A 25,802-nucleotide genomic window follows, 5' to 3' on the forward strand; every position below is an offset into this window, starting at 1 on the left:
AGAATTCTAACAATGGTAAATTCTTCAACCAGTTTCCACCTGAAACAAAGATTTTCATTAATAAAAACTTGAACGGACCGCCATCAAACTATGTATACAAAAACTGTTGATAATATTTAAGCAAATAGACACAAGTATACATACATATAAAATAGAGAGAAAGATGAGAAGAAAGCAAGTAGAAATGGAGACTAATTGACGTACAGCCATGACAAAATGCTACAACATGCAAATGAAGGGTGAGAATCCTTTTTAAGGGAATATTCTGGTTAGTCAACTATAAATCAGATGAATAAGAAATCACAGGAAGTGACAATATTTGCAAGACAGCATTAATATTCATATTAAATGGGAAAAATGATTTTAATTTAAAAAAGAAATCTGTTATTTTAATTTTAATATGATGGATACATTATTGTGATCATGATAGCCGAGTTGGTGATTCATCATAGGTTTGGTGAATTATGATTGGATGAGTGTGACTTATCGATAGCTTCAGTAATGATGACTGATTGCTAGGTACGTTCAGATAACATGGTAAATAATACTGTATAGTTCTTATCTAATATTTTTTACAGGAAGAAAGTTTAAAAAAAAAAGAAAAAAGTTACAAGAATCTGAATTCATATTGGGAAGAATGATGTAAACTTATGAATTTTCATATTGTGTACAAATGGAGAATTGAAGAGTGAAAACCATGAAAAAAAATATAAGATATTGATTGAAAGTTAACTTATAAATATCAAACACCAACAACAAAGAAAATGGATAAAATGTTTGAAGGGACCATTTCTTTTGTTTTATTTTAAAATTTTGTTACTTATACAATTGCTTATTGCTTTCATTCCCCCCCCCCCATCTTCACAAAATTGTCTTAAACCCAGAACAACAATTAACAGTGATGAGTCGACATTATGTTTCTGAATTTTTTAGATAAAGATTGATAATTTGTATATTATTTAGACTGTTGTTCTCATCGTATTATTCTCACAATGTTTCAGCTGATTTAATCTCTGACCTTCTGTAACATAGTGTGAACAGCTATAGGCAAATACCAAATAGTGAGCAAAATGATGTCACAGTAAGGAAAAAGAAGACTATAAAAAGGAGAGAGCATGTTTGAGTAGACAATCCCTGAACAGATGTCACAACCATAATGAGAAGTCACACTTGGCAGAAGAATGAAGAAATAAATGTTATTGTAAAAAAAAAAAAAAAAAAAGTTTCTATACTTTGTCTACTTTGTGACTGAGGCTACAATGTGTTGGGTAACATTACATTTCTTCAGGTGTCTCTTGTCAAACTTGGAATCTTTCTGTCAAACTCAGAAATCTGCAACGAATTTTGAATGGAACCCTTTATTGAATCCTTGGGGTAACATGTTTCTATCATGATCGGATAGAAGTCTTAAGTAATTCGCAATTATATTTTTAGTATCACCCATACTAAGGATTGAACTTTTAAGCCCCAGAAATACTGGGTAAAATTCAGTTCTGGAAGTTAAAGGTTCAATCTTCAGTGCGGGTGGTACAAAGAATACAATTGTGAATTACCTAAAATCTCTACCTTGTCAGGATTGATGGAACGAGAACGTTACCCCTGCAAGTTGAATAAAGAATTTATTTGAAATTCCATGCAGATTCCAGAGTTTTATAAAGGACACGTGAAGATCAGAGGTTACATCGACTGAAACGTTATGAAAATAACACTCAAGATGAGAACAGTAGTCTGAATAATCCAAATAAAAGAAACTGAGTTTTAACATTGAAGTAAACCATTAAGAAATCAATTTCATTTAAAAGTGGAATGTCCAATATTTACAACAGTTAAAAATGTTCAGTATTTTTAATAGTTGAAATTTCCAATAAAAATGATTTCTGTAATTAACAAACTTAAATTTCTCATCATAAAAAGTGAACATAGAGAGAGGGTAATCTGAACAATAATTTACACTTTCACATTAAAAACTTCCACATTTTCTTGATTTCATCATTTATTTGGTAAATTAATCATGTTTAGGAGGATTGGAATTAAAATCGTAAAAAAAAAAAATTTGGTAGGTATCAGAATCAGAAAAAATTTAGCCTAACTGCCGATTTAAAAAATGATTGTCTTTTTAAACTTTAGTTTCTGTTGCTGGCACAAATGATTAAAATATTGATAAACATCTCACAATGAGTTTATCAAAATTTTGGATACAATATATAAAAGAAAAACATTAAGATTTTGTCAAATTAAAAAAATTATATCTACAGTTAAAAGTAGATAAAGACTCTGTTACCCCCCACCCCCCAAAACAAATGAAGCAATACGTTTTAGAATTGGAATCTGAAATTCTTTGGAAAAATAAAATAATTTGAATCAAGAAAAATATTGGAATAATTACAATAAATTAGTACTTAAATCTAATGATCATATGATAGAATATTATAAAATGGTTATTTTTTTCTCAAATTTGCAAAAAAAATTTTCATAGATATAAAAGTAGAAAATGCACACAAATTCCATTGTTTTGATGAAAATTTCCATTTTTCTCGTATAACAAGTTGTAAAAATAATTACATAAAAAAGTTGTTTGACATTGTTTTGGCAGGGGGGAAAATATAAAGATAATTAAAAGCAAGGATGATAAAGCAACATTCAAAGACATAACCTGGGAAACCAGAATATAACCTTATTATTGGCAAGAAGATGAAGAAACGAGAAGGATAAAGTTCACCAAAAACCACCACTGATAAGAAAATAGCTTACCTCTTTTTTCACCTGAAGTTAATAGAGTAAATAAACTTAGAATAGAGAAGAAAAAGCTGGAAGAAATAAGGATTATTTAGTCAATGGAAAATTTGAGTGCTGCACGAATTAAAACAAAAATGACATTAAATTCGTAATACGTGCATTTTCTAAGATGAAGTATTTTCTATATATTAGAGTCCAATTTATATTGTCATTTGTACTCCAAGCTATTTGAAATGAAACTGTTGAAATATTACCTTTCAATAGGTTATTTGTTACAGTTTATAAACAAATGGAAAGGGAATCAAATCTTCAAACTAATTATTTATATTTATTTAAAAAAAAAAAAAAAAAAAAAAAAAGAAAGAAAAAAAAAAAAGAAAGAAAAAAAGTCAGTTGGATTTTCAAGCTGAGATACAAATAGCTTCCATCCTATAAATTTTTTTATTTTGGATAGACATTTTAGTTTCTTTAGTATTGGTATATGTTGTTAGGAATAAAAACTTGTAATTCGTTTTTATAGTTTGAGCAAAATACGAGACGCCTTCAATAAATTTCCAACTTTTTTTTTTCATATGGGCACTTTTATTGATAGTACACACATGAAACTCTAATCCTCTTCAAAGTAACCTCCTCTGGCTGCAATACACTTGTTGTACCAGTCCAACAACTTCTGGAAGTCCCCATGGAATTCCTCTAGTGTGAGTGTTTCATTGACCCTCGTCAAACTCTTTCATCTCCTCAATTATCTCATAATGACAGCCTCTAAGGTTTTCCTTGAGCTTAGGGAATAACCAAAAGTCACAGGGAGCAAGGTCTGGATTATAGGGAGGGTGAGGAATTGTCTTGATGCCCATCTTGGTCAAATAGTTTGTGACAAGGATGGAGTTGTGGATTGGTTCATTTGTGCAAATCTTCCGCATTTTCAGTTCCTCACAAAGAATTGAACGTAAAATTCCCACACTGATGACATCAAACTGTGCATTTATTGTCTCCATAGACACACGACTGTCCTTATCCATGAAATTCTTTATTTGGCCAATCAGTTCTGGTGTTCTGACTTTCTTTACTCCTCCCACATCTCTTATCATCCCTCACAGCCTCGCTGCCTTTCTCGAATCTCTTATGCCTCTCAAAAACTGATGCTAGATTCATGCAATAAGGTCCAAAAGCAATCTGAAGCATTCCACACGTTTCTGTGGCATTTTCCCCAAGTTTAAAACTGAATGTTACTGCATATCGTTCCATTAAAGTGTCCTCACATCCAGATTGTATTTTTGAAATTCACCAAATGTGACAATCAGGCTTTAGTAGGATGTATTCCAATTCCTACTGTAGCTATTCATTGGAACGTGAAATCATAAAAATTCGCCAGTCATCTCATAAGATATATAGCAATAACATACTCAATTTGCAAGAGTTTATTACAATTTTAAATGCATGCACAAAAAAGTCTGGAAAATTATTGAAAGCACCTCATACTTTATCTTGCTTGTAGTAATTTTTCTAAACAAATTTGCATTAATATGTATGACCAGTAGATATATAATAGAAAATCCATGTGTGTGTGTGTGTGTGTGTGTGTGTGTGTGTGTGTGTGTGTATCTGGTTAAAAGTCAGAAACTACAAAAGATACACTTAAAAATCATACATAACCAACATGGTTATGGAGGGAAAAAAACAACTAATATTCATTCACTAATTAACCAAATTAGATGAGAGGGAGGGATCAAAATTATTCTTTTTCAAAATATACACAATTTATAATATTGAATCAGTTGAGGAGTAAAATTATTCTTTTTCATTTGTAATGATTTAAAAAACACACATATAATAAAAAAAAAAAAAAAAAAAAAAAAATCACTGAAACTATGGTTAAACAGTTTTTCTTTTGATTATATTGAATCAGTTGCCAGAGAAGGGGAGAGAGAGGAAGGAGGAGGCTTGGAAAGATATTACACACACTTAAAAAATTTTTTATTCATATTCTGCAAGTGCTTGCCAAAAATTTACTTTTAATTTCGATTAACCACCTAGAAACAATTCCTTTAAAAGATTTTATTGAAAAAAATTATCAAATGTATTCAAGTTATTAATTTATATTTTTTCTTTTGATTTTAAATCAAATGTAACCATGTTAAAATGAATGCATGAATGCATATACATAAAACAATACTTAAAGTTATATTGAATAAATATTTATTCAATAGCTCAATTGTTTTTTTTAATGTTTTTATGTTTATTTATTCTTTTGTAAATTTATGTGAAATTATTAATTAAAAAAATTTTAAAAAAAGTCGCATTGATACAAATAAGCTTTCAGAAATATCAAATTAATTGAAAGAAACTTTCCTACAGAATTTCCAACATGTTTGTTCTAATTGTACTAAAACAATTTCAGTTTTAAGTGTAATTAATCCGTACGTTTGTTTTCTCTTTTTTTTTTTTTTTTTTGTACATGCTAATTGGATAACCTTGTCCCACTTGTATAATCACTTTCCATTGTCTTTGTTTTTTTTAGAGCCGGATATAGGATTTGTCCACAAAGAGTTTTTTTTCTTCTATAGCTTCTTAACAAGTAGACATTTTGGTTAGGTGGGGAACACTAAAGAATTATCTTCATTGCATCATGTGACCATAACACCAGGATTGTGTAGTTCGAGGCTTTAACTGAAGTCTGATTTTTAAGAGTACTAGGAGTCGGAATTTTTTATCCAACTCCTTAATTTTTTTTTTTTTTTTTTTTTACATGGTTTTCCTGTTTGGTTTTACCAGTTTTTGCATAGTTTTGCTTTTATTTTGGAAATATATTTTATACTGTACTGCAATGCATCTACTTCAACATATTTCGGTCCATCAGATCACTGCAAATCCTGTCTGGACAGCTTTCATTATGACATCAATGAAAATTCCGCCTTTGAGTGAAATCATTGGATTACATAGGATAACAATCAGATTGTAATTTGAAAGTTATCCAGTTCCTGAATCAAATGGAATTTGGCAATTAGATTAGTCTGGGATTAATCCAGAATTACAATCTTATCTGAAAAAAGTGGGCCTAAATCAATAAGAAACAACCTGTGCTACTATAGCCTTTTTATAGCTTTTTCCTTTGATCCACGTTCCATAAAGGTAATATTATCTTTTAAAAAAAATTTCTTCTCTGTATAATGTGTCTTTACTCCCCTCTTGATGAGAAGCGTTTGGCTTCAAAATGCCATGGCCTAAAGAGAATTCCTTATCCCTTAATATGGTATTCCCTTTTGAACGGATAGCATAATAAAATTTCATTGTAAATTTATCTCTGTTATCTTAATTTATTTTATAAAGCAAATCCTGTCTGTGTGTGTATGTGAGTATATTTATCATACAAGTAAATGTTAAAGAAATATTAAAAGATCCTTCTTCTATATATATAAAAGGCAAAATGTGTGTGACCATTTCGTGTATGTCTTCAAAAGGCTTTTCTCGCACACACTCCAGGGTTCGTTACTATCGCTTAAAACTATGTATATAGGTCCTATATAATAATATCTAGAAATTAGGAAACCGCGTAGCGTATAGATTTATTTACGCCGATTTTTACAAAATTATTGCTATTTGCGTTTTTTTTTTCACATTAATTTCCAACTCAAGGGTATGGGTTCGATCCTCATACACTCACCTACCAAAACATTTTTTTTTTATTATTATTATTTTTTTTTTGCACTTGCTATTTTTTTTTTTAGGACTTCATTGCTCAATACCCTTACCATAAAACCTCTCCACACTCGGGCAAGGCTGCGTACCCCCCCCCCCCCCCGATAGTCTCAAATAAAAGTTTACACTATCAGAAATTAGATACACATGATCCTAATTTTAAATTATTTATTTCTTGAAACAAAGCATCAGTCATCAAAATTGTGACCAAAAATTGTTTTATTCTTACTTAGCATCAAACTGTTGTATATCTACTACCCGGTGTGTGTTGCCCAGGCATGTTTACTTTTGTTTTGCTTTTTATTTTTTAAACTATACTCTTTGCTTTTTGTATCACTTAGTTGAGCAACTAGTCTACAATGAAAATTAACATAACACCAGTCTTTCTTTGCTAATCCTTGCATTTATTTTTTTTATACTCATCCTTGGCATTACCTTACCACTAAACTCAAGTAATACCTGCTCAAAAGAGGTGAGGTTATAAATTGTGTCACCTGCAGGTATATGGAATATCCATTGTCTCAAGACAAAAATACTGTTACAATAGAACCCCGAGATACGGCATTAAAAATTAGTAACAAAATACAGTACAGTATATAATACACATGTATATAATCAAATAACATTATAAATAACACTGCAAGGCAGGGCAAATACTGTAACCAGGAGCCAGAAAAACATTGTATTCCACATCGTAACCTGAAAAAAAAATGTATCTTAAGGCCACTGTATCACGGAGTTCTACTGTATAATCATTTTAAAATAGATATCTCACTAGTGTTTAAAATCTATTAAAATGTTTTCTATATGTCTTTATAGAAAAGGCAGACACATTTTTTAAAATGAACTTTAGTAGGATCTAAGCTCACAAATGAAACAATTTCTGATAAGCTAATTTTCATTTGTTTTTGATGTATCATGTTATTGGCAATATAATAATGCACTTCATTACAATTTATTTCAAATATTACTTAGTTTAGCCTGGATAACTTAAGAAATATTTTTTAAATAATCACCTACAAATAAAAATCAGCTATAATTATATAAGAGGTGTACCATGTATTTTAAATTGTAGATTATAATAGAAGTGACCTTTCTTTTTCTGTATAAGTTTCAAAATGTGCAAGTAGATACAAAAAATAATAATCCAAAATGACATTACTGCAACCATACATTGTCAAATCGATACAGCTAGTTATTAATGAAACAAAGTTGAAATGTTTTATTTGAATAAATAGTTTAAGCAGTTTTGTTTATTCCATTCATCTCATCTTTAAATGCACATGTATGAATATCTTGACGTGTTAGATGTGATCACGTTTTTCAGCAGCAGATTAGCAGCAGTTATAACAATTTTCTTTCACAATTATTTTCAATCCAATTGCACACTTAAAAAGGCAACATTATTTTCTTTTTTTTATGCAGGTTTGAATTTAAACTGTGACGAACATGTGCAGAAGTGCACAAGAATTGTGCGCCAGTGTATGAGTCAGGCCTACCTGCGGTGAAAAGCAAACCCGGGACCTTTAGATTGCAAATCAAAAGTCTGCTAATGAGCTGCATCCATCTTACCCCAAAGCGACAATTGAGTTTTGCCTGACAACTATAAAAACCGGGCTGATGAGTTATTCAGGGGTAGTTGAAAAATACTGCTCTGGTAACATGTCTCGCGTTACTGCATTTTGTATTGTGGCATGAGGATTTGGAGATATCGTTCAGTCGATGGTGTTGCGCAGGAACATGGAGTGTTGAGTCAATGATATTGTTCGGTGGTGTAGCGTGTTGATTCAGCGGCATTGTTCGGGATTGCGTGGATGAATTTGTTTAGGACCGTGCCATCACGTGTGCGATATATATATATATATATATATATATATTTTTTTTTTTTTTTGCACTCTCTCTTCTCTCGGGAAGTGACATAAACCATTTTCAATAGGCAAACAGAAAAATAAGTACTTATGAAGTGAGTGTATTATTATTATTATTTATTTTAATAATAATGAATGAAATCATTGTATTTAGTGCTCAGGTGCACTACAACTAATCAAATGGTAGATAGCATAAAGTAAAATTGTCAGGAAAACAGTGTATAAGTCATGATATGTATGTGCATAGAAAGGAGATTCAGGTGTAGTTTTAGTGAACCTCTGGAAGGATGAGGGTTTTAAAGGATGCAGTGTCTCAACAGTCAACAGCTATTCCAGGCTCTAACAATTCTGAGCATGAAAAAAATCTTTCAGAGTCACAGTAGCTGTGCTGTTCTGATTTTGTAGTCATGTCAACATGTGTTATACTCATGAAGATAGAAAATGTGTGTTGTTCTTGGCGAGATGATCAATAATTTTGTGGGTATTTATTAAGTTACGAGATGTTGGAGCTTTTATGAACCTAAGCCTATAGAGATACAGATTTCAGTGTACATCATTCATGCTTTGTCTGGAGTGATTTCCATTAAAGAAAGAAAAAAATAAAAACATGCCATGTCTATTTAGCAGTCACTCTAGACTCCCAGAACAGTCCAACTCAAATGTAAGTAATACATTTGCTTATCCATCGCTCACATATCTTCTCTACATATGAGCCTGGCAACACATGTCTTTCTGTTGTACTGTCACATTTATGTATTCTTCATTAGATATTAGTGCCTGTTGTTTGCCATAATAACAAATACTATCTTACATCTATAATATAAATCTCACCTGTCGGTTTAAATGTATATATGTATGTCTGCATGCCTAAAACTTTTGACAGAGGCGACAGATTTTCATGAGATTAGTATCGTTTTGAAGCTCAACCCTTCAGACGACAAATATCGAAAAATTGGCTAAAAACATTAATTCCTTCACCCTCAACTGGGCACTTTTCTCTAGGGAGAGGTCGCTTTTTTTGTCGCTATTTTCGAAAGTTATCCCCTCTTTTTGATTGACTAGCCTTAACTTAAACCTTTGCCACTTCCAGTTTGGCGATGGATGCAACAGCAAAGACGTCCCCCTTTTTTTTCTTCATGTTCTTTTCATCCTTTGCAGTATGGGTTCGATCCTGCCTGCTTACTACCACTTTTTTCTTTCTTTGCTCAACACACACCTCCAAACACCCAGGTTAGTTTTTTTATATTTTCCTTTTCCGTTCCTCTGTGACAAACTGTTTATATTTTTTTTGTTTTATTTTACTTCAGTCGAAATTCTCAGAAATCAAGGAGCCCACTACCTGGGACTAACACTTGAACTCTATATGAGATACATAGATATTAAACACTGAGTTAGTAAAGAAATTGAGAACATAATCTCCCTCTCCCCACTTAACCATTTCCATATGTTGTAGTATATCTTTTGTTTTGGTCTCTTGGCCTTACTGGATTCCAGGAGAAGAATTCATTTAGTCTAATGGAGTATCCAGCTTCGTGTTATCACTTGAGGTAACATCACTTGGAGAAGGTGCACCATTCCTCGTAAAGTCAGTGTGGGTTAGCCATAGTGAGGAGATCTTATTTGGGCAGCTAATACTAAATTATTTTGAATATTTCTTCAGGGTTTACTTCTATGGAAAAAGTATCCTCATGCCAGGTTATTCTGTATAGAGACCTTAGACACTCGAGGATAGTGTCTAGTAGGCATTCAAGTGTGTGTGTGTGTAAATCCAACTTATAATCATTGTCCCTTTTCCTTCATTTGATTTCATGTTATCTAAAGTAACCAACATACAAAATAGTGGCCTTATGTTAGATTTGATCGTTTTATGGCATATCAACCCTTTTTTGGATTATTTAATGCCAAATCCTGTTATTTTAGTAAAAAGATTTTATATTTCAAGATCTTTAAATATTTATTCATGGTGTTTGGCTTGGTTGTTTTGTTTTACGGTTCAGTTATTTTGGTAAAAGCTTTTATGCTTCAAGTTTTTTTTTTATATCTTCAAATATTTATTTGGTTGTTTTGTAAGGGAAAAAGTGTTTTTGTTTTAAACATTGCAGAACATGATTCTTGTAAAAGGAAAGGCAAAAAACAATAGCATCAATGTTTGGTACATTTTAGGTCAAGAAGGCAGTACCAGTGTCATGTATGAGAGAGAGAGAGAGATAGTCAAAGACATGATTGCTCAAAATGTATCTGTGAGCTGTACACTATAAATATTACACAAATAACAATTCACCCCCACATTTCATTAGCTCTTCACATGAGCCTCCCCTACTTTTCCTGTTATGTCTCTGTCTAATTAAATCACGTAATATATATTAATATATGATTAGTTTTTTTGGAAAAAGAAATCCAGCAGAGTGCTCAATTAAAAGGAAAATCCGAAATAGAAGAGTATTTATATTTTGTGTACAGAAAGTTGTCAGATAAAACAAGTTATTGGTACCGTCGGTTTCAAACTCGATAGTTAGGACCGTTTAAGATATCCATATCAAACTCTAGACGAGTATTGGCTGAAGAGAGTTTGATATGGATATCTTAAACAGTCCTAACTATTGGGCTTGAAACCGATGGTACCAATGACTTGTCTCATCTAACAACTTTCTGTACACAAAACACACACACACACACACATATATATATATATATATATACATACATACATACATACATACATACACACCCACACACTAGCATGTAATATATATGTATTGCAATCATGAAGGGAAGACTTCTATTATTCATGATTAAAAGTAAAATACATAAAACACGGTTTATAAAATAAAATGAGGGAAGAAGAGAAAAAATAAAGATAAGGGGGGGGGGGTCAGCTGACCGGTTTCGCCCTCACGTTCTCAAAGCTGTATCAAGCGGTTTTACTAAATATGTATGACTAAAAATTATGTATGATCAATGTACAACTAATATATATATATATATATATATATATATATATATATATATATACACACACAATATTTTGTGCTGCTAAACCCAGTAGTTCGTTCCTGTCGAAGTTGCTTTAATAGCAAATCAGCAGCAGGAGCAAATAGACGTTCATAATTTAGTCATACAATTTTAGTAAACCCCCTTATGTCAGACCAAAATCCGGCACGACTAAATGTTTGATTTGGTTCCAGCTGATTCAATTGTTTCTATATGACAAACAGCAGGAGCAGTCAGTCATACAATGATCAGGCATAATTTTGGTTGTACATTTTTAATAAACCCTTGTATCAAGGGATTTAAAAAGGAGAAATCAAAAATATGTACATTATTAAAATAAAGTTACATTATGTTATGGGTGAAAAATAAAAACAAACAAACAGGGAAGCAATTAAAATAAAGCAACGTTATATTTTTGAAGATCCGAGAGGTTAATCACGTTCAACCATTCCCTCTGTTTATAGAGAGAAACTATGTTAATTTCTAAAGTTGTGATATGTATGTAGACTTCGCTCAGAAGATAAATAATACTGAAGCGTTACATGCATTAGTTTTGATTCTAGTCATTTTTTTTAACTTTTGAAATCACTACTATATATTGGGTACGATTTAATGATCAATAGAGTATTGACTCTATAATAAACAAAAAATCAGTATAAATTAAAATATCATATTTAAGCATATTTTATGATTGAACAATGCCAGATGCCCTGCTAGTTTCCAGATATTTCTTAAATTTATAAAGCCAGAAGTAAATTCTGTTTTCTATAAACAAAAGATTAGTTGAGTAAAAAAAAAAAAAAAAAAAAAAAAAAAAAAAATCTACAATACTCAGGATGTTCGAATCTGCAGCAATGTATTATTTATTCAATAGTAGATATTGATGCAGAAACATATTTATAAATTAAAAAAAAAAAAAAAAAAAAATGATACAAAAAAAATGATACAAGAAAAATGATACAAGAAAATAACTAGGATGAGAATAGTAATATGAATAATCCAAATTATCAATCCTTATCTCAAAAACTCAGTTTATATAATAACTAGCAGGCTGTCCAGTGTTCCCCGGTTTTAAAATATACTTAAATATATTTTAATTCATGAAGATTTTGAATTTATTATTACAGAGCCAATCCTCTATTGATTAGTATATTGTACCCAATACATAGTACTGATTCCAAGATTAAAAAAAATAACTTTGGTGCCATCATCTAGAACCGAAACCAAAACATTTACCGCTCCAGTTTAAGTTGTTACCATTTGAGCTATTGATTATTGGTAAAACTTAGGCTTAATCATTTTTTTTTTTTTACAAAGGAGTCACCATTTATCAAGGCCTGGAGGTCACAGTAGTCAATGGGACAATATCGTAGTAATCGTTATTAGTGGAAATTTGGTAAACTGGATTACTTAAGGGGATGGCTCATTAAGAATTTGTTCACGTTAGACTTGAAGACAACCATATTGTAGTCATCCGGAAAGCAGGAAAACAGAAGAGAGATCCAAACAGACCAAAAATTGAGAGAGGAGTTTGGTAGAGACCACTCCACATACACAAAGATAAGGTCACTTAATATAAGTGTGTGTGCTAGAACTTTTTCATCTTAAATGCTACACAATTATGCACAATGTAGAGAATATGCATTAGAACCGAGCGTAATAATGAAATGAAACCGATTATCCAATAAGAATCCATACAAAATGAATTAAACTTTGTTTTTCAAAGAACAATCAATGACTGAGTATATTAAGTTCATTTCAATAATTTTTGAATCGAAAAAGTAGGCTTTCAATATCACTGCAAGTGGGACAAAAAACACAACTTTATATATATATATATGTATATATATATATATATATATATATATACTGTGAAAGCAAAATCAAGACTTCAAAAAGGGTGTTGATGGCAACAAAAAGTGTATTTCATTTTTCGTTACAATTGTTTCCATGTCCAGTCGAACAATTTCAAACATTATGTCGTTTGAAAAATTTTCCAAAACCAGCATTTCTTCAGACTTTATGAATAAACACACTTTTGACAATAGAGCATTTTTGAAGAGAAAGAAGAGAAAAAAAAAATGGAAAAAATTCCCTTAATGGGAAAATCATGTGAGAAATATACCTTTGCTGTAGTTATTAAAAAGCCCATTTAAATATTAATATATCGCCTAATTTTCGTATCTTTATTTAAGAACAGAGTCATGAGAAGTTTTCACAGAAAATCCTAAGCCATTTAAAAAAAATTTTTTATATATCACATTCGTTGAGTTCCTAATTGGTATATGAAAATTTACTGAATTACACGAACTCAGTATATCACATATAAGTCATATATATATATATATATATATATATATATATATATATATATATATATATATATAAAAAAAGTTGAGATTTTGTCACACTTGCAGTGATATTGAAAGCCTACTTTTTCTATTTAAATATATATATATATATATATATATATATATATATATATATTTATTTTAAAAGTAGGTAATACAAAAAAAAAGGAAAAGAAAATGTCAAATTTTCATTCATTTTAAACATCTTTATAGCCAACTAAAGATAAACTCTTTGCATTTTTTTATTGTACAGACATTAAAAACCATGTCTCAACTATAAAGATTTGCTATTAATACAAAATTAGATGCTTGTTAAGATAGAGTTGACAGATCGATTTTTTAATCATGTGGTTTTAAGCAAAAACAACAGTACTTACTTAATTGTCAAAATAGTAATATATCCAAAAATTACGAAAATTCATTAAGTAGAACAACTGCTATTCTGTTTTTAGTAAAAAAAAAAAAAAAAAAAAAGGAAAAAAAAAAAAGGAAAAAAAAAAAAAAAAAGTCCATCGCTATAGACTTCAAATGTTGGAAGCCACATTAAAGTGGGAAAAAGGGGAGATAAGTACGCCCCCTTTTTCACAAATTTCAAGGAAAATGCAATTTTCCCGAATTTCCATAAAAATTAGTTTTAACTATAATTTTCCACTGGATGAATTTTCATAATTCTTTCATATATTACTAGTCCTGACATGACAAGTAAGTACTGCTTAAAACTTAATCTTTAAAAAAATTGATCTGTTGACTACCTTAACAAGCACCGAAAATTATTCAAGTTTTTTTTGTTAGTGGAATTTGATAACTCAAGATTGACACAGTATGAAAATGAAGTTTAGAATAAATCAAGAACGACTATTTGGCAAGTAGCAATTTCCAAGATTTTTAGTGCCAAATCATTTGTAATTCTTCAATTTTAATCTTCTCAAAATTTAATATGATTAATTGCAAGTATTTAGTTGATAATCTAATTCTTTATAAGCTACGGATCATTTTGAAATAAAAATCATTTAAAATTGGATTAGAATTAATTAAGCATCAAAAAATTTTAAAACAACATGTGCATTATATATTATTTAATTGGAATTCATTGAGATGAGTATTATTCATTAATTTTATTTATTTGCAGATTATCCTCATGTTTCTTAATTGTTGTTTCACAACGTTTCGGCCAACTATTCCTCTGCCCTTCGTTAGGTGGTAACCGCAATGGAATAGGAACTCCGAATCTCCTAACTTCATTCTCAGCAATTATTGCCATCCATAGTTGCTGTTGTCTCAGCGAGAACAACAACTATGGATGGCAGTAATTGCTGAGAATGCAGTTAAGAAATTCGGAGTTCCTATCCCGTTGCGGTTACCACCAGAAGGCCAGAGGAATAGTTGGCCGAAACGTTGTGAAACAACAACCAAGAAAAGATGAGGATAATAGTTTGTAATAAATAAACATGTGCATTGTTTTGTTAACATCAGCCAAATGGATGATGATACTGATGATGAAACAGTCATGAAAATAAAACAGATGAAATAAATAACACAAAACGTGTACTACATTCTCCCCTCATTTCAAAATTAAAAAAAAAAAAAAAAAAAAAAAGTAATCTCATATTTTTTAATTTCTTTAAAATAGTAAAAACGGTTATTTTTATTAAAACAAGTTTCTTGACTTCCACTTTCTGTTTAGTGAAAATCTTGCCGGTGTTATAGCAAGGAAAAGTCTCTTCTGATTAATATTTACGTTAAGTTCAGTGTAATTTTAAAACTCTACATAAAATAAAACTAGTTTTTACTTTGAAATGGTTCTTTTTTGGAATAGTTTTATTTTGAATAAAATATGTCATGATCAAAATATATTTTTTAGTCTTTTCTTTGATATCTATTTTTTGCAGATAAGCTTTATATGAAAAAAAAATTTTTTTTTTAAGCCTACATACATAGTCTTTCCTCTGAAAATTAAAAAAGAAAAAACTTTCAAAGAAAAGACTAAAAATATATTTTGATTATATATAATAAAACCATTTCGAAAAATCATTTCAGATAAGAATAATTGTTTTATGTAGAATTTTAAAATTAAACTGGAATTTATGTAAGTATTAATCAAAGGAGATTTTTTCCTCCGTGTAACACCAGAAAGACTTGGCAAGACTTGCGCTAAATAGAAAGCAGAAGTCGAAAAGAAACTGTTTCAGTAAAAATAACCGTAAAAACATTTCAACAAAATATTTAAATCAGCAGAATTTTTATTAAATTTCATTAAAAAAAAAAATAAATAAATAAAAAATAAAAAATACACAAAATGTAAATTAAATATTTTCCAAATTCAAGTTTAACATTTAACAAAAGATAAATTTAAAAAAGTTAAATATATATATATATATATATATATATATATATATATATATATATATATATATATAATATAAATGCTATGCTTTCTAAATAATTAGTTATGCGAAAGGAAATACGAGTTGTGTCAAATTTTCGAGACAAGCAAATATTTTTTTCATTTACATCACTATTTTCAAGTTTGTTAAGTACAAAAACGTATGAAATAAATTTGAATATTTGTGTTGGATGCTGTCACAATGCATTAATTCTACATAAGATGTAGATGTAAATTGTGTTTGTCTTTCTCTTACATCTTTTAACTGACCAATATTTCAAGAATAAACCTTTTCTTCAAAGGAATTGTGATCAGATTTTTTTTGTGTGTAATTGTTATTGGATACTTCATTTCTAATTAACATTTTTTAATGGAGACACGGGCTATATCCTATTTCTCTTAGTCTGTCCAGTCAACTCTTTTTATGGAAACTATTGGGCTGGTCTGGTTAAAATTTTTAACAGACCTTTATTATGATAAGGTCCAACAAACTAAGTATTATAGTATCCAGTCAATACACAGTTATGGATTAATAGGGATTATTCACCACAATACCACATTTATTCTAGAAGTCTTCTTGGAAACTACTGAGCTGATCTGGCTGAAAATTTGGTATCTGTACAATGCATAGTTAGGGATTAATAAGGATTAGTCATCACACTACCACATTTAGTCTAGTAGTTTGACATAAAGCACTTATTCCATAACAGGCTATAACTTTTGTCCATTTTTAATGGGCTAAACAGTTTAGTATGTAATTGATGGTTAAAAATATCGCCAGAATGTCATCTTAGGTGTAAAACTGATAAAAATAAGTTAGTAGAATTCAAACAAAAATGTGCGTGTGTGTATAAGAGTTGTGCGTGTGTTAAAATAAAAATTCTGTGTAGAGTTATAATCTGTTTTTTCTCAAACATCATATACATGATCAATATTTTGCGATATCTCTTCAAAAGAAATTTAACAGCCGTGATAGTTTTTTTTTTTTTTTGGTATCTATTGTTATTGGATATATCATTTCGAATGATCATGTTTTTGTTAAATAGATATAGAAACGCTGTACTTGACTTGTTAAGGATATTGTTAAAATGTCATTGTCATCAGCGTGAAACTGACAAGAATAAATATTTGAAACAATGAAATTAGAAATCAATACTACGAGGTGCTTTCAATAAGTTTCCAGACTTTTTTTTTTGTACAGGCATCTAAAATTGTCATAAACTCTTGAAAATTCAGTATGTTATTGCTACACATCTTATGAGATGACTAATTTTTATGATTTCAGGTTCAAATAAACAGCTACAACAGGAATTGGAATACATCCTATTAAAGCCTTACTGTTACAACTGGTAAATTTCCAAAATGCAATCGGGACATGAGGACACTTTAGAAGAACGATGTGCAATAAAATTCTATTTTAAACTTGGAAAAAATGCCACAAATGTATGGAATGCTTCAGACTTTTTGAACCATCTTGCATGAATCGAGCATCAGTTTTTGAGTGGCATAAGAGATTCAAGGAAGGCAGGGAGTCTGAAGGATGATGAGAGGTGTGGGAGGAGTAAGGAAGTCAGAACACCAGAGTTGATTGACCAAAGAATTTCATGGATAAGGATCGTTGTATGTCTATGGAGACAATAAGTGCACAGTTTGATGTCAGTATGGGAACTGTACATACAATTATTCACAAGGAACTGAAGATGTGGAAAATTTGCATGAAGTTTGTCCAAAAGGTACTTAGAGAAGATCAGAAAGAAAGACATTGTCATGACAGCAGGGATATGGTCGAGCTGATCAATTCAGGTCCCACAGTTTTTGATACACTGGTGATCTGCGATGAAAGCTGGATCTACTGCTATGACCTACAGACCAAGAGACAAAATTCCCAGTGGAAGCATGCTGACTCTTTCACATGTAAGAAGGCCAAACAGAGCAAATCCTACCAGAAACTTATGATGATCCTTTTTCTTTGACAGCACGGACATGATCTAGATGCACGGAGTTGCCACTGGACAGACAGTCAACAAGAAATACTATGTTGGAGTTTCAAGACAGTTCAGGAAGAGATTCTGTTGGAAGAGGCCAACACTCAAATAGGGTCAGCGGTATTTCCACCACGACAATGCACCAGTCCGTGACTCCATCCTTGTCACAGACTATTTGACCAAGATGGACATCAAGGTAGTTTCTCACCCTACCTATAGCCAAGACCTTGCTCCCTGTGACTTCTGGTTATTCCCTAAGCTCAAGGAAAATCTTAGAAGCTGTTGTTATGAGACAAGGAGATAAAAGAGGCTGTGACGAGGGTCATTGACACACTCATCCAAGAGGACTTCCATGGGGCCTTCCAACAGTTGTTGGAATGATACAAGTGTATTGCAGCCGGAGGAGATTACTTCGAAGAGAATTAGAGTTTCATGTGTGTACTATCAATGAAAGTGCCCATATGAAAAAAGTCTGAGAACTTATTTAAGGCACCTCATAAATCCATTATTCTACTAATTGTGAGTTAATTACGTTTGTTTCTCTGTATTATCTTCAAAATGTTGTCATAAGGGTGAAATTGAAAAAATAATTTATTCAAATTTGAGCATGTTGCATAGATGTGTGCTTATGCAAGTTATGCATCTGTTAAATTAAGAACTGTTTATAGAATTCCCATCTATTATTACCTTGTGTATATTCTTTATCTTATATAATTGCAATGCTTCAATCAAACTATAATACTCTCTTATCACTAAATAAACTGATATTTCATTTGCATTAGAAAAAAAAAAAAAAAAAAAAAAGAAAAAAAAGGAAATTACAAGTAAAAGCCAATTTCCAGTAAACGTGTGTCTGTTGCGTCTCTCCTAAAACAATGTGTTGAATGCTATGATTAATACTAACGGCAATACAAAGAGGTATTTACAAAATGACGTTTCTTCAGTCTTAAAAAACAAACAAACAAAAAAAAAACCTTTGTATTACCGTTAATTTTGATTATATCATTCAATAGGTATTGTTTTGGCGAGAGAAAAGATGGAACAACACACCTAGCAGACATTTATTTTGTACCTATTAAAACACTACATAGTAAATAACAGTAGACAATTTCTTTGAATAGATTAAGTCTATCAATTAAACAATTTATGATACTTTCATACCTTTAATTTAATATGTTGATATTTTTTTTTTGTTTTTACAAAGGAGCTAGCACTTATCAAGGTTTGGGGGCCACTCAAGGATAAGGATTATGAGTGTACAGTAGTCAATGGGACAACATCATAGTAATTGTTAGTGCAAATTTGGTAAATTGGATTAGTTAAGGGGGCGACTCAAGAACATTTTCACGTTGGACAAAGGTGATCATATTGTAGAAAACAGGGAAACAGGGAAACAGAAGGGAGTTCCACAGGTGGACAGTTCTAAGAAAGAAGCTTTGTTCATAGAATCTATGTTTTAGTTTTAAGCATGGATAAAGAGTGGGGAAAATTATTGATAGTGGTTTCAGCTAGACAGTATTAATATGTTGATATTAATTAGAATACTAATATAAATTTAGGCCATTTTGCAGTAGACAACAAAACGAAAAAGTGGTAAAAAAAAAAAATATAACAAATAAATGTTAATAAAAAGGCAAGTTCCTCTTCTACATACTCGCATGATATTTTATGTTTTAACTTACTTTAAAGCATTTATTTACTTTCTAACAAAGATAGTATCAGGTTATTTATTAGAACAAAAAAAATAGTGGTTTTGTGATAACTATTTGGAACCCCGATAATCCAAATCGATGTCCAAAGTTTATATTAGCATTGTAACGAATCAACTTATTAAATGAAAGCTTTCAAAGTATGATAAATTGTTTACGATTGATGAACTTATAAACAACCATGGAAATCTGAAAAGGCCAAGCACATATGTTAATTATTATTTATTTTTTTAAATATTAAAATTAATGTATATTAAAATGGAAGAATTCAAATGCAAGAATTACGAAAAGGTGGATGGCAGAAATATTAATCAAAGTAATGATCTGTATAATAATACGCAGTCACCTTTTTTTACAAAAAAAATTTACAAAATAAGATCATCCGATCGCCAAAAAGGAAAGACAAAAAGTTAACTACTAATTATCTGGTATCACTTGTGTCAAAAGTAAAGATTTTACAAAATGAATTGTTCCCAAGTTAAATAAGATCTCATAAATTGAAATGACATTCATGATATTATATACTCATTTTTGAATTTGGTACTTGTACAGTTTAATCAAGACATAAAAAAAAATGAAAATATCGCAAAAAAGGTTATATTGTATGTATCCATTTTGGAAGATCTCAAAAAAAAAAAATTTCACATAATTTGATCAAGTTATTTTTTTTTTTTTACAGCGGAAAAACACGTTTTTATGACAGTGCGCTGAAGATAGATCTTTGAATTTTTTTTGAACACGCCATGGGGAGATAACTCCATGTAAAGTGCCGACACTCCCTCCCCATCTTTAATACTAGCTTTTCTTCCTAAAAATCGAACCTTTTGGTTGGTATCATAACAAATTGTTTTTTCGCTGTAAAAAAAAAAAAAATAAATAAATAAATAACTAAAACTACTTGATGAAATTATTTTTTTTGAGAACTTCATTCCATAACGGATACATACAATATAACCTTATTTTTTTTCAATATTTGCATTTTTTAATGTCCTGATTAAACTGTACAAGTACCTTGAATTTATACATTATATTTATTCAATATATTAAAGTGGCAATTATTTTTACAGAGAAAGACTTTATTTTTAGAAGATTAAAATTGTTACAAATAAATTAAAACATTTGTTGTATTTATTTTTTTAATATTTTGCTGAAGTATTTTTATGGTAAATAGAAAGGGTAGGTAAAAAAACATCACTAACTGGCATGTTCCTTTCTTAGCACTGCCCTGATTTTGGCTTGGATCTCTTTTCAGATCAGGAATATGGAGATTATTTTTAAAGACATTATCTTTGAGATAATCCAACAGAGAAAAATCTTGTGAGAGTAAAACTCATTAAGGACCACACCACCTATTGATGAAACAATAAAACAAAGACTGTTGAACATTCGTGGCAGAGACTTGGTGGACAAGTCAGACTGAAATTGCTTTGTACCAAATTTGATTCGTTTGCAGTAAAGATTGTGAATTTTATCAACAATTCAATGGAAGCATTTTTTAGGAGGGGGGGGCGGCATGACCCTGTATTACAAGAGTACAGTTGGAAATCTTTATTGTTGAAAACAATGGAATCCAGGCAACCTGGGCAAAACAACCTGGCATGTGTGAGACGTTTTCTAGCTTGACAGAGGGAGCCCACTTCTTTGCAGCAGACTAGGCAGTATCTTCTATGTATTTGTTCTTATTCATGTTACTTGTAAATGTTAGGCTCAGATTGAATATTGGAGATTCTTAGATAGTATGGCAATTGGTGGTTGGAAAGCTGTCTTTTAAATATAGGAAAGCTTTCTTAAGGAGCTTTGTCTTAGTAGCATTAAATGTAACCATCAATTTTTGGCCTTCATTCCATTACAGACTGGAGGTCATTTTCTAAGGATTCAGCAAATTCTGAAATTACTTTATCTCTATATAAATAAAATGAACTCATTTTTCCCCGTCTGATTTTGACCTTAATAGGATTAAAAATCAAGATATTTCATGCAAATATAATATGCACAAACGGCAGAACAATATCTGAGGTGTATTATAGGCTTATTATTTCTCAAATTCCTCGATAATCTTAGATTTCTATACTTTTTCTGCTGAGAAGTCACGGCCAAAATCGGTTAAGATCAATGGAAGTGGTAAAATATTTTCTCTCTTATAAATTCCTCCTCCCCCTGCCACCACTTAACACGATTTGGGGATCGTTCACAAGGAACAGTTGAGAAGAGAACACCGGTTTGGCTTCGTAGTTCTTTCATGTGAAGTTATTTAAAATCACTAAACTAAGCTGCAGTGCTCTGTGGCGTAGTGGTTAGCGTGCTGGACAATTCACATTATATTTTCACGTTCGCGCCGACCTACCGTAGTCGTTTTTTTTTTTTTTTTTTTTTTTTTTTTCCTAAACAACTGGAATGGACTTTTCTTGGTGGCCGAACTGTTAACGTTGCAGATGTTTTTTTTTTTTTTTTCACACTTTATTTTCCTACTTTTACTCATGACTCCGGGTTTGATCCTTCCTACTTACCTACCATAACATTTTTTTAAAACTCCCCCCCCCTCCTGGAAACAAACACTCGGGCAACGCCGGGTACCCCCACTAGTACTAAATATTGTTGGTTTTCAGAAAGTATTATGAATTTTATTAATGATTTAATCAGTGGCATTTTTTCAGAGTCGGGGGGAATGATCCTGTTATCGCAAGATTACATTCGAGAATCTTTTTCTATTGCTGAGAACAATGGAATTCAGACACCTCCATCTTTATTTTGTACTGGACATGTTTTCAGTCACTTACAACCCAGTCTGTGATCTCGATCCAGAATCATAATAAGTTCCAATTTATCAACCGCTTACTCAGACTATCCTTCTCTATGGCAGAGAGATCTGGCCGATGAGGACTGCGGATCTCAAAAGACTGGCAGTGTTTAACCTTTAGTACATCCGCTGAATTCTGCGAGTCCGTTGGCACTATTTCATCTCCAATACTTAAATTGAGACGCAATGCAGTATCATCCCCCTCAAGTAAGTTCTTTTAAAGAGGAAACTTTGCTGGTTCGGCTACACTGTGCACAATAACCCAAGAGAGTTCATTCATGATACAATAGTTCCAGAACCATTCCAAGATTGGCGAAGACATCTGGGAGCAGAGATGAAAATGTAATTACACAACATAAATTCAAGTGAAGAAAACATTTTCAGCTTACTAACATGTGGAAACTATAACTTTGAGAAATCATATCCTTTACATAAATGACAAAATGTGCAGCCGTAAAAAATTGAATATAAAAAAATATAAAGTATAGACAAAAAAAAAAAAAAAAGAAAACAGTGAAAAAATGTTCAGAGAAATAAAAAAAAAAAAATTTTCATCTGCACAAGAGTTCACAAATAGGCCGAAAGCAAAACACTACAAAAATGTATTTGCTTCATGCAAACATACAAAACATCGAAAGAAAAACGGAAACAAGGAAATTGCAAAGAAACCATTCTTACCTGTCTTGGCACTGATGGCTTTGGTTGTACCCATTCACGAGCAATGTAACGCTTATGCTCATATTTTGCGCGGATGAAGGCCTCCAAAGCACTACCACAGAGTAGTCAAGGAAAAAGCAAATCAGAAGTCAGAAACATGGCTCAGATAGAGTATAGATATATAGAAAATTATAAAATCAGTGAGAGGGTGAGTTTCAGGTTGTTGTCCAGAATTCCCCTACATGAAAAATAAAGAAAAATCTGTACAATGTATGCACCTGTGACAAAACAAAAATAATTCCAAAAATCACATAAATTGATCAAGTAGTTTTATTTTTAAATAAGAGAATCAAATTTTATGAGTAACCGAAGAGCAGCTGTCTTATCTGCCATTTTGAAAAAAAAAAAAACAAAGAGAGATAACAACTAACAAGATTTATGTTGTATGCCTACAAATACCATTAATTGTTTAAAAGTGATTTTCTTTATTTTTGTGGTGCTTATTCAGATTGGAATTTATGACGGCAATTAAAAGTAAAGAAAATACCAAAAAGTTTATATGATGTACAGACTCATTACAGAACAAAGATGTCGTATTCCAAAAATTACGTAAATTGTAGTTTTTTTTTGTTATTCAAGAAAATCAAATTTTACACTGTGTTAATGTGAGGGAGAAAGCAGTGACCATTAAATAATCAAGAGCAGACAACCGACTTTCATTTCCATTTTTTATTTTTGGATAATGTCGAAAGATAACCAAAACGTAGGATTTAAAACCAAACAATAATTTATTAACATAACATGTATTTATTTTAATTTTTTATTTTTAATAAAATAAAATTTTAAATTAATGAAAACATTATTTTAGAAGGGTCATTTTATATAAGTTGAAGATAATTAAAATGGCTTTGGCCTTCACTTATCGGTACCCCCCCCCCCTAAAAAAAAGGCAATTTTTTTTTATTTTCAAAAAACTCCATCAATTTTTATGATTTTTGGAATACACCATCTTCATTCCATGACAAGTATGTACATTATAAAAGTTTTTCTACATTCTTTGTTTATCGCCATAAGTGCCATACTGAATAAGCCCCACCTTTTTAATATAAGAGAAATTCTGGACAAGAACAGAGTTCTCTCATAAACTCGAAAAAGGATACGAATCTGTCTGTGGTCTACGGAAGTTATCAGGTAGATTCGCTTCATAAACTGCTCGTGCACGACTGTTTCCCATTTCCATTAACATCTGAATAAAAAAGATAAAATAAATGTAAAGGTGCATGTTCAAGCGTTAAAGGTAATAAAACATCTTGTTTATTACACATAGTAATGACAACAAAGAGTTATCGGGTAAAAATAGATACCTGCTGGGATTCTATCGAAAATCAAATGTAAAATCACATGGAATTTTTTTTGGGGGGGGGGGGGGCTGTGATGAGTTTTTATTTATCAAAGCCAAAAGCGACTCAGGGAAATGGATGTATTGTCAGTTGAATGATGAGGAATATTATGAGAGGAGTGACAATTAATGGAATGAGTAAAATTTGATTATTTGTTGACATTGGATGAACAGGTTGTAATCTGCATCCACAGATGAGAAGTCTTTGGAAAGAAACTTTGTCCATGAGAATTTTGTCTGACGCTAGGCACATGAAAAAAGAGAAGTTCTTTTCTGTTGTGGTACAAAAGAGATTGTCCAAATGCTTTAAGGAAACACAAGGTGAGAACGATTTGCTTTCAAAGGCAGGAAGATCTACTGATATCATCATGGTGTCATTAAAATAGTCCTTGTGACATACGTTTTTATCCAAATATACAGGCAATTCTATCAACTATCATAGCATAATAGGAGAGTAGAAAGTGAATCTTGAGTTTACTTTTGGCAGCTCCGTAACTCTCGCTTGCCTTATTTTATTGGTTAATTATCATATTCCATGAGTGATGTTTCTAACAAGGGAGGAAGAATTGCTGTTTTCTGGGTTGGAAGCTATCCATATAACATTTATCATTGGTTAGTTTTTGACCTTGAAATACTATTTTTTAGCTCTGTTCATCAAGTGGTTTCATGTCTTGTATTCAGCGATCTCTATAAAAAATGTTCAAGGTCATCACTAGGGCCTGACAACAGCATATTCTTTTCCTTGTTTTGATTCTCAAGTATATTGATATATGTTTTTATGTAGAGTGATGTGGTTCTTGGTTGATTAATTGTGTCTGTGTCGGATATATACTCGAGAGTCCAAACAATGAAAAGAATATGCTGTTGTCATAGCTCTAGTGATCACAGTAAATGAGAGCCAGCCTCATGGTGAAACTCTGCTACTAATACATGTCTCTGGGGAACCAATTGAAATAGTGTTGATCAGTATCATAGTCTTACTTCTGAATGGTAGTTTTACATGCAAATTGGTGAATTTTTCCCGCTAAAATATATGGAGGCCGTTCTGACAAAAAATCGTCATACCTGAAAATTGAAAACTTAAAACCATGGAATATTAAACACTTCCTTTTATCTAATGAAATATTGGAAATACAACTTGAAGAATATTCAACACAAAAGTGATCCCTTTTCTACTACAAAAAAATGCAATAATTTTGCTAAATGCTATATTGGAAACAGAATAATTAG

At 31.1% G+C, this 25,802-nt stretch overlaps 1 protein-coding gene across 4 annotated transcripts in view; it reads right to left on the reverse strand.

The window, feature by feature from the left end:
• The window catches only part of LOC145295903 (stromal membrane-associated protein 1-like), a 151,881-nt gene that overhangs the window by 66,283 nt on the left and 59,796 nt on the right, over positions 1-25,802 (reverse strand). For 2 of the 4 annotated variants that reach the window (XM_080141669.1, XM_080141671.1), the window contains exons 3-4: positions 24,334-24,419; positions 23,195-23,285 (exon numbers count right to left, since the gene is read on the reverse strand). In XM_080141669.1, the coding sequence (XP_079997795.1) occupies positions 23,195-23,285; positions 24,334-24,419 (177 nt within the window). Of the gene's footprint in view, positions 1-23,194; positions 23,289-24,333; positions 24,420-25,802 lie in introns of all 4 variants that reach the window. The other 2 variants (XM_080141667.1, XM_080141670.1) reach the window with 1 other exon arrangement.

The sequence above is a fragment of the Euprymna scolopes genome, chromosome 16 (genome assembly GCF_053919585.1).
Source record: "Euprymna scolopes isolate OS-2025 chromosome 16, ASM5391958v1, whole genome shotgun sequence".
Classification (NCBI taxonomy): Eukaryota; Metazoa; Mollusca; class Cephalopoda; order Sepiida; family Sepiolidae; genus Euprymna; species Euprymna scolopes.